This window comes from Lates calcarifer, linkage group LG10, assembly GCF_001640805.2.
Source record: "Lates calcarifer isolate ASB-BC8 linkage group LG10, TLL_Latcal_v3, whole genome shotgun sequence".
In the NCBI taxonomy this organism is placed as follows: Eukaryota; Metazoa; Chordata; class Actinopteri; family Centropomidae; genus Lates; species Lates calcarifer.
In genome coordinates, this window is record NC_066842.1 from 23,517,918 (window position 1) to 23,532,778 (window position 14,861).

The window sequence follows — 14,861 nt, forward strand, 5'->3', positions numbered from 1 at the left end:
TCCCTGTCTCTGTTTGATATATGGGGTAACCTGAACCCTTAAAAATCTTTTGAGGAATATTAATGGTTTGACTTCTGCTTCGCAACCGAGATCCAGGATATTTTTTGTCAAAGCGGCAGCCCTAAAGTTGTACGACAGGAAAATGAAACTGGTCTCACTGGATAAAGTCTTTTTAAAAATTATTTTCCTTTAAAAATAATGAGGGTTGTGTTAACTAGGAATAGGTATTTTAATATGCGGTAATGTTTAGAGAAAAAAAGCATTTTTAGGAGCTTTGCTGAAAACACCCTTTGCTCTGAATTTTCACCGTTATGTCTTGTTAAACGTTTTAACTCCTGAATTAACTTTTCAAATGGTCATTTTCAGACAATGTTAAGTATAAATTTCTTTAAAAATTTAACCTGCAAGTTGCTCTTGAAGCTAAGCTATGCAGCTACTCCAGCTTCATACTGAATGGACAGACATGAGAGTCAGTCCTCAAACTCTTAACATGATAGCAAAGAAGTATATTCTTTTCTTTTTCTCTCTCAGGTGCAACCGTACGGTCCAAACCACAGCAACAAAGAGTGGAACGGCAACTATGGGCCACTGCGACCGCATGCTTACATTCCCCCTACTGTCCACACACACACCTTCACACACCTGCCACACAGCAGCCCCACGCACACCTCAGCTGCCCCACATACACACACCCAGGGCCTGCCCACACACACCCTGCTGTCCTACCCTCCCAACGGCCCCCTCACCACCGCCCACCACCCCCACCCCATCCTGCCCTCTCGCCCTCCTCCTCCCCCTCTCCTGCAGCACAGCTATGGTCTCTCCCACCCTCAAGGAGGCACTATAGTTCACCAGGTGACCCTGGGCATCAGCACCCACCACCCTGGACATCCCGCTCCCCACCCACACAGGCTTCTTCCCTCCCCAACCATCCACCCGCACCACCAGCCTGGCTATGCCCACCACCCCCATCAGTTCAAGCCTCCCTTTCCTCCTCCACCACCTCCTCCTCACCCCTACATGGCCTCCCCGGCTGCCTACACAGGCTTCCCTCTGAGCCCAACCAAGCTCAGTCACCATCCCCAGTTCTCATATATCTGAGGAGCAGGATGGTGCCACAGCAGTACCTTCTGATGAGGAGGGGCAATGGACAATGGACTGCAACCTGGGCAGGTAGAGCCAGCAGCAGAGCACAAAAGGGATACTTGTGATGATGAAGATGAGAAAACAAAAATATGGTCAACAAGAGAAGATTGAAAACGAAACAGAAAACTAACAATGCTGAAGATAATGTTTTATGGTGTTTTGAGAATAAAGAAATTCACAGCCTCTGTAATGTGGAGGTTCATGTCAAAAGTCATTGATCATATTTGATGGTCAGAGCAACTTCAGATCTGAAAGACTTCCTGTGAAATCATGTCAGCCAATAGCAGAAACAGTGATTGATTAAAACTGCAGAGCTTTATAAGAGAGCATTAAAAGAGTGAATGAATTCACAAATGGTGATGAGAAGGAGATTTTAATTACGAATGTGTCCTTTGCACATTACCTCCTGTCATTTGTTGTTGAGTAGTGTTCAGAGAATATGATATAATTAGAGGCTGGAAATCATTTGTTGTCTTTGCTGTCAGATTGCTCAGCCTCCCCTTCCCTTTATCTTTGTTGCCTTGTAGCATGTGCTAGCCGGTCAGATCAGTTTGTTAAGCCATCCCAGTCTGTATTAACCAGGATTGAATGCTCCTGTCTTTGTTTCAGGCAGATTTTGCTGCTGCCATCTCCTAGTGCCTTAAAACCAGAGTCTATGATATTACTTCAGGAGCTTACAGATTGTAAATTTAAAAGGGGTTGCAGCACTTAACCTTCAGACTCTGATTACAATGGGCATATTGGATAAATATGAGGATAATGCTTGTGGTTATGTTTTAATATTGGCATATAATATTGGAATTCAGTTTGCTTTCTAACTCGGAGTATGGATTTACTTTAGCTAGAGGCTGCACATTTAGGGCTTTGACTGAATGAGCTTTTTATGTACATAGTGATCTGATATTTTGATAATTTCGATTTCTATTCACTATAGTACTTAAGTCATAACAGTATTGTCACTGTTTACTGTAACTGCAATACAATCTAGATAGCCTCTGGGTTGCTGTGTTTTTATTATTTTGCATTTAGGTTAGACTTGCAGTAATGCATTTTATGTTTAAGTTTTTGGGAGTGGTATGGATTAAGAAAAAATATGATTGTTTTGTGTTTTCAATTTTAAATGCTTGTCAGTGTTTGAAATAACCTATCAGCTTACAGTATTGTTGCTGGGCTATTGAGTGTTAGAGGTGTATTGGTAATTGTTTCAAATATTTGTGTGAGATGAACTTTTTGTCCATGTATTGAAGCCTATTGTCAGTTTTGATACATTCCTTCAGGGTGGATGCATAGCCTTGATTTTGTTGTTTTTGGTTTTTGATTTCCAGCGTGTTGTAGAGCTGCGTCTTTACTTGTTGTCATATCAACTGGTATTTTACTCCAATCAGCACCAAAGACTGTTCATTAATCATTTCTGAAGCACGGTCAATACTATTAATCCTTTCACCTCCAGAATACTGTTGCAGTTATCAACATTGGAATATATTGTGAGATCTCTATTTTAAATATGAGGTTGAGGTTTTATTTTTCTGAGCTATGTTTGGCAAATTGTATTTGGAATGTATAGATAATAAGCTGCTATGTACTGATTATCTGCCACTTCGTAGCTGTGAATTTAGAGGATTAATTTCATTCTAGTCTGCATTCTCTCTTTTGTATTGTAGTTCAGACAACTAGATACAATAGAAGTGGGTTTTATTTTGATCATAGAGTATATTGAATGCTTTTCCTATATGCTAGTGCCTCTGTATATTGGCTTTGTTGTTTTGAAGTGATTGTAAACTGCTGTAATGGAAGTTGTGAGTTGGTTTTTTTTCCCTCCATTGTTGTTTTGGTGTGTGTGTGTGTGTGTGTGTGTGTGTGTGTGTGTGTGTGTATTTAGCATCAGTATTTCAAATGTAGGCTGGGTTCACTCTTGGAGTCTGTAACCGGTGTGTCATTGATGTATTATTGTTTGGTTTTCCTCTGATGACATGGCTTTTATTTCCGTTACTGGACTGTATTTGCAACTCTTTGTACTGTACAACTAGTGCCTTTCTTCAAACAAGTGGCTGACAGATGACGTATTGCATTGATATCAGTGCAGTTGGAAGTTGACTAATTACTTCTGAGGGGATCAGCTCCTGTTTTCACATCATGAAACCCCAAAGTTTGACTGAGATAAGGTCTGAAAATATAAATATAATTTTTTTTTTTTTTTAAACAGAATCCTAAGAAAGTACAAGTCAGGGAATGTATCATAGTGCTCACCAAGAACACCGTGCAGTACTCAAAAACATAGGGCCTGAATATACACAAATGCAGAGCTTTATTCTCATACCATGAATGTATTTGTGGAACTCGAGACATCTGTTTTTGGTTTGCAAATGAGTTGTATGTTGCATTTCTGATGGTTAGACAACGTTTTCTATCACTTTGTGATTGGGATGTTGATGTTCTTGTTTGCAGCTATTACCATCGGTAGATATCACCATGCCTTTCAGTCGGGGGTTCTTTCAAAATGCTTTATCCATCAATCATACTCAAAGTTATGGTATTTTGTGTATTTGTCTAATATGCCACTCTGGTGATGATCCTTAACTAAATGAGAGGATGCACACTGTTCAGCTTGGAGTGCAGTTTAAACTGATAACTGATGTGTGTCATGGCACAGTAATCTGTACTTCAAGGAAAATGATTTCTTTTTTAATCCTGTGGTGTGCAGCTTCTCACTGTTATTCCCCACATCTCTATTCTTTCTGTCAGCTCAGCACCTGTGATGAGATGAACATATGTACCACCTCAGCGATACACCACACCGTAATCCCCCACCACTTTGGGTTGATTGCTTAGAATAGATAATCCTGCCTCCCCGCAGCTTTACACTGACAGTTGCATCATCAAAGTCACTAGAGGGTCACATAGTCCCAGATCCAAAGCTCAACAAGCACATAGAGCCCAGTAGCCTGAAGTGACAGAGCAGGCCTGACAACTCGTCAAATACTGATAGAACATGAGAGGGAAAAGGAGCTTTCTGTAATGGAGTGCCTTTATTAGGCATTAAAAAATAGTCCCTCTTAATAAGTAGCAAACTAGAACTTGGTCCTCTTTATTGTTGTCAATGTTTCTGAGGCAGTAATCAGCTGTCATTTTAGTTTCAGGCCTGCTGTTATTTGGCCCACATGTTAAAACTACCATCCCACCAAAAATGGGCCATCTCATTTAGGTACTGGGCTGAAAAATAAATTATGTAAAATTTGACTCCTAGATACGTTTTAGGTCGATTTTTCTTTTTTTTTCTTTTCTTTTTTTTTACCACAACTATCTAATTATTGTGTTGACATTTATTGTATTTAGACACAAATATCTAGACATGATTGCTAAATTGAAACTGTTACTGTTCTGTGTAGATTTGTGTGGTTTTATGATTTTTTTTTTCTTAAATGCTACACTAGTTTGACATGTAGCAACTGCACTGTGCAATATAAAACAATATGAGGACTGGGAAAATGATTATTGTTTGGATGTAATGTGTCTTACCAGTTTGCGGTCCTTTTCTTTTCCCCCTCTAGTTCTCAGTGAGTTTCAATGTGACCAAGCCTTATGTACTTTGTCACAAAAAGCGGGTCCTTCTTGGTGACTCTTATTGGTGAGTGTCAAATTATGAATTGATGGTGTACTATGTCAAGATTCACTTTGAATTAAAAAAAGTCTTTTGCTTCATTCACTGCGTCTTTGTTAATACATGTTGAGTATCACAGTTTAATGGTGAACCTCCAAGCATTTACTGGCATGTAGCATCAGCGAACAGAGCATTAACAGACAAATAAGCAGTTTTCCATCCATGTGACGTAAAAGTAATTTGATATTGATAATTCTGAAACATTTAGAAATAAACTTTCTCTCCAAATGAGACAGCTACATACAAAGTGACCTCTTTATGTACCCAATGAAATGAACTGTACAGTGATGATCACATTTCTGGAGAAAAAAAAAACACAGCTGGGCTATACCAGCACCGAAACCACTGACAATATTTGAAAATCTGACTTTGCTGGCTGATACTCCATGATAAGCCAAGCGAACCTTTTGATGAGGACCCATCAAATCAAGGTGCTCTCCAGTCAACAATCCAACGTCGGCCGACCTGGACAACCTTCATCACGTCATCAGTAGCCAATGCACATTAGAAGAATTGAAGCCACTTTGTGCACAGGTCAACAGTCAATACTCAAATGGGATGAGAAATATTGTAAGTTATCACTGGTGAACAATTTCCCTGCATCATTTCAGTTTACAATAGCCCAACAGTAATCCGTTGCCCGCCCACTACTACTGAGAAAGTAAATAACGAGCCATTTCACTGAATGTCACAGATTGGTGTTTGACTCCTCCTGGAGAACTATTCAAGCCTTCTTGGTGATACGTTAACAGGTGCTGGAGTCCTGGGTTGACTAAGCGTCAATTAGAAATTTTCATCTACCTCAATGATTATTTCCATTTCTCATATATTTACGACATTTCACAACACATTTTTCTATTTATTACAGAGACTTTTTTTGCCAATGCTAATTGCTGCACTTTAACTTTTTCACTTTGTTACTTCTGTGCCTTTCTATATTATATATATATATATATATATTTATTTATTTATTTTTCTATTCTCCTATCTTGGTCACCCTTGTTTCTTGCTGCTGTAACGTGAATTTCCCACAAGTGGGATAAATAAAGTCTATCTTGATCTTAGATCAATTAGACATTTACTACAGTCTGCATATGGCCGGTATTTGGTGAACGTCGGTTAACTGAATGGTAACCTTTTCTTTGTAATTTGAAATATGTGGTATATTCGATGGTAATAATGTGAAGATGATGAAGAGGTCTCCGCTGACACTGTCTTACTTGTATATAGAAGTTTATTACAAAGAAGTCCAGCATCAAGACAAGCACTGCAGTAGCCTGTGAGAGGATCTGAGCCAATATGGATCTCTCTCTCTAACAGCTCTAAGCATCAACATATATACAGTTGCAAGAAAAAGTATGTGAAGCCTTTGGAATCTCAGGGTTTTCTGCATTAATTTCTCCTAAAATGTGATCTGATCTTCATCAAAGTCAAGGGTATTGACAAATGTAATGTGCCTAAAATAATAACACAATTTTTTTTTGATCTTCCATGTCTTTATTGAACATACTCATTTAACATTCAAAATGGTAGTGGAAAAAGTAAGTGAACCCTTTGAATTAATAGCTGGTTGACCCCCCCCGGCAGCAATAACCTCAACCAGGTGCTTCCTGTAGCTGTGGATCAGACCTGCACATCATTCAGGAGGAATTTGTCTTCTGTTTGTTATGTCTTCATCTCCTGATCTTTGATGGCCCACTCCAAAAGGTGGATTTTGTTGTTCTGAAGCCATTCTGTTGTGGAATTGCTCCAGTGTTTTGGTTCATTGTCCTGTTGCATCACCCAACTTCTACAGAGTTTCAGCTGACATACAGACATTCTCACATTATCCTGAAGAATTTTTTTATACACTTGGGAATTCATCTTCTCCTCAGTGATTGCAAGCTGGCCAGGCCCTGATGCAGCAACGCAGGCCCAAATCATGTTGTTTCCTCCACCTACTACACCATACGGTTGGGATGATGTTTTCATGATGATGTGCAGTGCCCTTTTTACACCAGATGTAGTGCTGCGTGTTCTTTCCAAATAGTTCAATCTTAGTTTCATCAGTCCACAAAACATTTTGCCAATACCGCTGTGGAGTGTCAATGTGCTCTTTCACAAACTTCAGGCGTGCAGCAATGTTCTTTTTAGTAAGCAGCGGCTTCCTTCATGGTGTCCTGCCATAGACACCCTGCTTGTTCAATGTTTTACGTACTGTAGACTCATGAACACAGATGTTAGCCAGCTCCAATGATGCCTTCAAATCTTTGGCTGTCACTCTGAGTTGTTTCTTTACCTCATTGATGGGTCTTCATTGTGCTCTTGGGGTCATTTTGACTGGGCGCCCACTTCTTGGTAGAGTAGCCACAGTCCCAAAGTGTCTCCATTTGTAGATTGTTTTCCTAACTGTAGACTGGTGAATTTCTAAAGTCTTTGAAATGACTTTATAACCCTTTCCAGCTTTATGTAAATCAACAATTCTTGATCGTAGATCCTCTGAAAACTTTTTGGTGAAGCATGGCTCACATAAGCGTATTCTTCTTGTGCAGAGCAAACTCAAAAAGTTGAGTGTTTTATCAGTCAAAGTAGTTCTAGGCCACACCTTTCTTAATTTTCTTAACAAGACTCCGGGTATGCTAACACCTGACTCCACTTAGCTTTTTTGAGGTCATTAATTCAAGGATTCACATACTTTTTCCACTAAGCACTATGACGTTTTTATGGTTGCTCTCAATAAAAACATGAAGTCAGAATTTTTTTTGTTATTATTTTAGGCACATTATATTTGTCAATACCCTTGACTTAGATGAAGATCAGATCACATTTTAGGAGAAATTAATGCAGCAAACCCTGAAATTCCAAAGGCTTCACACTTTTTCTTGCAACTGTATGTTAGCTGTCTTCATGATCTATAGGAAGCATCTGGCCTTTACATTTCTAAAAACAAAGAGGGAGGACTCTTATCACTAACACTTACAGATTTACGTTCACAAATGTACTTTCACGGCTGTTAACCTAAACATGAACCCAAAGACTAGAAAAACATACATGGAATTTCAAACATTCTTAAGAGAGCAAAAACATATGTAGAACTTCAGACGCTACAAATATATGCAAACAAGTCGTTAATAACTTCTCACAGGCCTCCCTCTGCGCGTGTTCAGGTGAATGTATGTGATGACACAGCACCGTGTTTACACATGAAGGGTCCTGCAGGGTGTTCCAGCAGCACGACAAACATTTCACCGTTTTTTCTTTTACAGTAAATTGGGAACAATGGGAACAGGTCTAACGATGAGTATATTTCCCCGGTGTGCCTGTCATCCTTCTTCAGTGGCTGATCACAGAGTGACACGGCCCCCAGCTCCCACCACGGCCGCTTGCCTCCTGCTGAACTCAAATCTGCCATAAACACATCTCACAGCAGAGCGGCGCTGGCGTCACTGACTGGCTTGATTTTCAGTTGATGATGCGGAGCGCCAGGCTCCGTTAAAGAGGAAGGAAAGACACAGGTAGTGTCGTGTCACATCTCAGTGTGTGGAGGTGGGGATTACTGACCGTTAGAGCAGCTTGTTCCTGTCGGTTTTAGACATAATTATACCAAACACGCAGGCTGTTTCTACCTGATAGAAGCTTCGTAAAGTAGGACACGATTGGCCAAAACAAGACCGGAAGTTAGGCAGTCAAGCCATTGAAATGAAAGCTTTCACTAACAGAGAGAAAAAAGAGCGATGCTCTCAGAAAATGAGCACATGTGAGTTAGTCAGGAAAAAGTGCCACTGAATTGATGTTAAAGGTTTTAATTAGGGTACAAACATGTTTCAGTGCAGAGACATTTCTCTAGTCTATTTATCAACATAGGACACTGGGGTAAGCTGCTGAGATCATATATACTCCACACAGAAACACAGACATGATCATCATTACTAATAAGCCTACACAGAAACATCTGAGTCGGAACCATGGGCCTTAAACAACAAATAATCAAATAGCCTGCAGGAGCTCATGACCTTTATCCTACATCTGTGCCATTTAGGGACATACATATGTTTTCTATCTAATGAGTTTCCTTTCACTGTATGCTATGTCACTGTACTGTAAGAAAACACAAACATGGTCTTGTTAGCTGTTCCACATTTCTTGGTGTGTTCCCACACACTGAAGTTTAGACTGTTATTACAGGTTATATTGATTCTGTTAACAAAACATCAATACTACAGTTACAGCTGAGATATTCTGATTTTGCTTGATCAAGCGCCCAAAATACTGGCCACATTTCCCATGATGCAACTTGATAATGTCTTTTGTGAGACAACTTTACAAACAACTTTAGTTTAGAAATGTGTTAGAAATGTGTCGACATCATCTCAGGTTACTGTTTCAGATTTAAAGCTCCAGACTCTCAGACATCAGACATCGATGGAGTGCCCCTTTAACGCCACCACGCCAGATGTGCCTCCAGATAAATCTTACGCATTTATTTTGAAGGCAGCATCAGCTGTTTCCGGTATTGTAACCGTACATTGACGCAGCTGCCAGCAGAGATGGAGAGCGCTCTGCGGTCGCAGTAGGGACATCAGACGCGCCTGCACACAGAAACATACACGGTGAGACGCGTAAAGGAATAAAAAGACATCTCTTTGTTTCCTGATCGACCCTCACAGCCTCCATCAGGCTCATGGAGAGCGGAGCCCTGCTTGTCCGCATCGGGGACAGGTTGATCGGATGCCTTTCACCACAGCAGAGCCGTTAGATGTTTTCCATTCAGGATTAATTGGTTGACCAATGGCTCCCAAACATGCGCTCCTCTCCAGCAGCGGCAGCAGTGGCCTCGGGGTCGGAGGGATAAATGTTAAAGAAGACCCCTGCTCTGCCTCTCCGACGGCATGGATCCCGGATGCAGGGATGGTGGCCGTCTGCACGCCGAGGAACGGGAAGAGGAAACGGTCGCTGAGTGGGATGATGGCCCGGTGGCTTGTGATCATCGGCGCAGTGCTGATGCTGATGATGCAGAGCTCCTTGGCCGCTGATGGTAAGTCATTGATGCTGCGTTACGATCCAACCTGTAAGAGTGGCCCTTTATTCCTTATAGCCATACAAACACACCATCAACAACGGACGAGCAGCAGCCTGCTGCTCAATGCTCTGATTCCAGTTGTAATCTCAAGCTGCCTCGATTCATCTGATTATGAATGAAGGTCTTTATCATGCAGTTTGGGTGAAGACGAGCGTGTGGAATATTTCATCAGACGTTGTTACTGTTAAAACAACAGCTGTGTTGTACACGATGGCAGTCATTTTAATGCGTCCGCTTTGGTCATCTATGAGGGTTTTGTTGTTATTCTCATAGCTTATATACTTTCATTAATTGAATTACTTTGTCTGACTGCATTTTATATATGTTCATTTTGTATGTAAACCATCGCTATAGCAGCACATAAGGCCTATAAGCGATTTCACGACCCTAAACACGCATTCGGAGCGCAAGCCGGACCGCAGCGCAGCGCGCTGTGAACGAACGGAAAGTGGAAATGTAAATCAGGACCTCCATCCATGGAGAACACAGAAGTAGCGGCGCAGACGGTCACGTATTTCCGTCTTCTTGCTTTGACCAAGAATTCATGTAGACTTTGTAACGTTATTTCTAAAACACTGACAACAGAACCGTAGGTCATGCTTTTACATCACTTGACTAATGTTTGAATATTTGTGTAAAGGAACACATATCAGGCTAATGGACTGCTGACTAGACATTATGATTCCATGTGTTCTAAAGCACTGGAAGGTTCCCAACTTAACCAACCTTCTGACGTCACTGTTAATCACTAATTTCATTTTGATTTTGAATTGAAAGGATGATCAAGTAGAAATAAAAGTAGAGATGAACATAATTTAGATGTAAATGCAGCAGAGATTCATCTGGAATCAGATTGTTCAAGCAGGTCAATTCTTTAAAGAGTCAATTCACCCAAATAACAAAACCATCTTTCTCCATTCAAATGGCTATGTATTCACACCTCACAGTCTCAGTGATTAAATGAAGGAGGTTGTACTTCCATCCATTGTGATAGCTGATAGCATTAATGAGCAACATCCAGTGTTTATGCTAAACACAATTTTGTGCCAACACTCAGAAGTTCCAGATCACTTTAAAAAACGCTTTTGATGTCTTCCTTCTGTTTTTTTCTAAAACTGAAGTAACTGGAGGACAAAACCAAGGAAGATCTGGATAAGCGAATGCTATGGCTCTGCTGTATGATTAATTAATATGACTGCTGACTGCTCACTCAGGTCAGGAGTCAGTAGACTGCTCTCATACCACTTGAACCTCTCTCATTAAATTTCAAATGAGAAAATAATGAAATACTGGCCTCTATGATAAGCAAATGTATTAAATGCAGACCCTTTGTTGAGCGTAGATTTGAGAATGAATGTAGAGATCCAGAATATGGAAAAGCCAAAGTATTTGGAAAAAGACATTTATCTGTCCAGCCTCCCCAGTTAGATCTGAGCAAATCATCCCACTCGATCTCAACATATCCTCGTTTGTTTCATCCTGCTGTGCCACTTAAAAGCTAGTGTTTCCCATAGCATGGCTTGGGGAAATTTGACTCTCTCTCCTACCTGGTTACTCGAGCATTCAGCAGCTTCAGGTCTTTTTAGAGAAAAAACATAACTATTATTTTTGGTATCCATCCTCCATCTCCATTTATAACCAGAAAAAGATGTTTTGGGGGCTGATGCCTAGCTGATGGTGTGTGTGATTTGTGTGTGTGTGTGTGTGTGTATTTCAGGCATTTCTGTCTATGGACACATACAGTACATGTATGTGTGTGTGTGTGTATATGTCTACTTTAATAGGTCTACAGAGATCTTCTTCCTCAGTCAGTAGCTGAGATCTATTGGGTCTGTGTTACCATGGGAACAGATCAGCATCGAGTGCTTTTCTCACTGTGTGTCTGTGTTTGTCTGTCAGGGACTGAAATAACATCTGAGTAAGTGCCAGGTTAGAGTCTGTTGCCTAATAATCAGCGTTGGATGACACACCACTGGAGAGAAAAGGTTCTCTAAAGCACTGGGAAATGTGTTAGGTTTGACCTGAACTCAGACCTTCCACTTCCAGCTGCTGTTTTCTGGTCATTTCCGAGTTATTCACCACATATTGTTGTTTTCTTAGAATTAAGCATAATTTGTGTATGTGACCCTTTTTCACCTCTTTCTGTACTAGACACACGTACCATGACAGCAGTCTTGCTGTAGTTCAGATTAACCAGTAGTGTCTAGAGGGCTCTGGGGAGTAAAGGAAGATTAAGAGATTGGACTACAGCTAGTTTCTGATGTGTTCAAAATTAACACAGGCAAGTTGCAAGATGATAGATTGTCTCTTGCTTTCATCTTTCCCCCATAAATCTGTAACAGAAGGGAAAAACAACAGCACAACACAGCCTCTCGCAGCTTTTCAGTTTCTATCAGTCTAATGGTGCAGTTGTTAAAGGGGCTGCTCAATTATGACAGAAATCATAATTGCACACAGGTATTTAACATGATTACTTATTGACTTTGGAAACACCATACCCTAACTGGTGACTGTGTTGTAGAGGAGGCTTTTACTTTTCTCTGTTCTTGTGGTGCAGACACCACTGTGTAACAAATCTTGCACAGAATTGTTTGTTGTTCCTCATCAGACTCCTTGAAACCAAAGTGTTTCTTAACAGCTGAATTTGTTTTACCTTTCTCTTCCTCTCATCTTGGCACGAGCAGAACTAAATATTAAGGAAGGGGCAAAAGCGCACAGGAAGGAAAGTGGTGTGTTGGATTCAAAACTCAAAACAAAACAAGCGCATCATTATTTGGTATATTTCAAAATACTTCGACTTTACTGTTTTCCCGAGTTTTGCTATAGGGCACCAATTCCATCACTTACCTGGAAAATATTTTCTGGCCATGCAGTTCATTTTTGTTTTATCTACCTGGGTTTTGAGATATGTGAGATTTCTGCCATCACCCTGGTGCAACAGAGGTGAATACATTTTCACTTTCAATACATTTCATATTCACAGCAAGGACTGTTACAACAGCATCTGTCAAAGCACTCTGATCACATGTAGTTTTAACCCTGTAATTTTACTGTTTACCTGGAAAAGCTATAAATAATAAGCTCTGAGAATAATAACTAAACCCTCATAGATGACCAAAATTCTAGATTTCCTGAATTGTAAAATTCTGTCTCAGGATGTTATGAAACTGATAATCCTTCAAATTTATCCACGGCAGATTTGGTTTTTGACAGTGACACTTTTCTACAACTATTATTCTCCAGACACATTCAAAACGTGTTTTAATTTGATACGCGGCCATAAACACCATTCTGATTATAAGGAAAACTGAGAACAAGTGATGTGTTCCATCATAAAATTAATATTTGTGTAAAAGAGACACTGGTCATGGAGGTCAAAATTTAAAACTGACAAATGAGTGTCTCAAATTCTTGATTGCTCTGATGCTGGTGATGCAACTAACTCACAAGAGCCCAGACCCATTTCTCCTTTACGGAAAATTATGGGCGATATAAAACAGACTAAATGTGCTAAGATTTTCAAAAACCAAAAATGACATACTACTTGATGATTCGTCTTCTTACAGTCTGCATAAGGTGCATAAGGTGACATGTTTACTTGTTTTCCTGGCCTTAAATGGAGGAATCAGACAAACCCCTGGAGTCTGGGTGGAACTGTGAGGAACTGAATGGCTGTCCACAAAGCCAGTGATAAATCCTCTGCTGATCATTTATCTGTGTCATCAATTTAAGTGATTGATTGTGCTGATTAGGTACAGTATAGCCTGGCTTCTTTCTGTCTCCTGTGGTTCTTGGGAGTGGGGGAGCTGGCTGAGGATCAGAGCTCTGAGAGTAAGTGCTCAGTTTTGTGTCTGTACCCAAAAAAAGTATCTTGTGATGCATCTCATCAGAGGGAAAGCAATGTTAAGAATGTTCTAGCTGTTGTGTTACCTGTCTATACAAGAGAGAGCAGCTGATCAGTATGAATGTAAATGTGGTGGCAGGGTTGATACAATTTCAGCTCAAAGTGAAGTTTGGCACCGAGATAGAGTTTTATACATGCTGCTGCTCTACAGCCATACAATCACACACATATTTATATCAGTGAACAGTGATCAGGATATTCAGGGCTGTTGCACTATTAAATCCTGTTAAAGCTGGAGACAAAGCTGTGTAACACATTTATCAAAAGGATAAAGTCTATAAATATAATGAAATAGTTTTATGAAATGTGAAAGGAGATAAGTTTATTGTGTATTCTCCTACAAATGTCAATTTTTAGTAGATTTAACTCATAACTGTGGTAAATTCCACAAGGCTCATGGTGCACTTAAGCACAGTGCTCATTTTTAATGAATGGAGACTGTCAGATTTGATTCCTCTGGAGACTCTGATGCTTTATGACAGATGAGAACACTTGCTGTACTACAACCTGCTTCATCTGATGTCAGTTACTTGGCTTCATAAGGATTTTTGCTCACACATGACCACTCAGTTCACTGGTTTAGAAACTCTGACAAATTGAATGAATGGTGGCACATGCTCCGCTGTGTTCTCATCAGTGCTGAAGTAAATAACATTTCCGAGATTCAATCCCAAAAAGTTCTTGAAGCCACAGTTCACTTCTGCTCCACTTATTTAGTGTCAAACCATGTATTAAGAAGAGTACGTCACCAAACATTGGAAAATAAAGCACATTGCTAGCTAAGTGATGTTTTCATTCCCTGATATAGCCAGCACTCATGGGCCATAAATAACAATGTTAGCAATAGCACAAAAGATTCCAAGTTTGTTTTCAACATTAATGGGTAAGGCAGAAACACACGTGCCCTTTCACTCTGTTATTTTCTGTCTCAGGACAGTGTTGTTTCCGTTCACTGAAGAAAACAAAACAGAAAAACTCATGATTGCCCAGTTGTTTTGGAGTAACATGATAGCTTAAAGCATCAGGACTGTTGCTATGGTTACCTGCAGCTGAGTCTTTGTTTCATGGCCTGTCTTATTCCTCTGTGCTATAGA

The 14,861-nt window shown here is 40.2% G+C and overlaps 2 protein-coding genes across 3 annotated transcripts in view; both read left to right on the forward strand.

Moving 5' to 3' along the window:
- Window positions 1-4,845, forward strand: part of LOC108902288 (homeodomain-interacting protein kinase 3) — a 30,684-nt gene extending 25,839 nt beyond the window's left edge. For both annotated transcript variants that reach the window (XM_018704087.2, XM_018704086.2), the window contains exon 18: window positions 532-4,845. In XM_018704087.2, coding sequence (XP_018559603.1) covers window positions 532-1,101 — 570 coding nt within the window. In that variant the 3' untranslated portion in view covers window positions 1,102-4,845. The remainder of the gene's footprint in view (window positions 1-531) is intronic.
- A 3,713-nt stretch (window positions 4,846-8,558) lies between these two features.
- The window catches only part of kiaa1549la (KIAA1549-like a), a 97,210-nt gene continuing 90,907 nt past the window's right edge, over window positions 8,559-14,861 (forward strand). Inside the window, 1 exon segment of the mRNA XM_018704088.2 lies at window positions 8,559-9,818. Coding sequence (XP_018559604.1) covers window positions 9,572-9,818 — 247 coding nt within the window. The 5' untranslated portion in view covers window positions 8,559-9,571.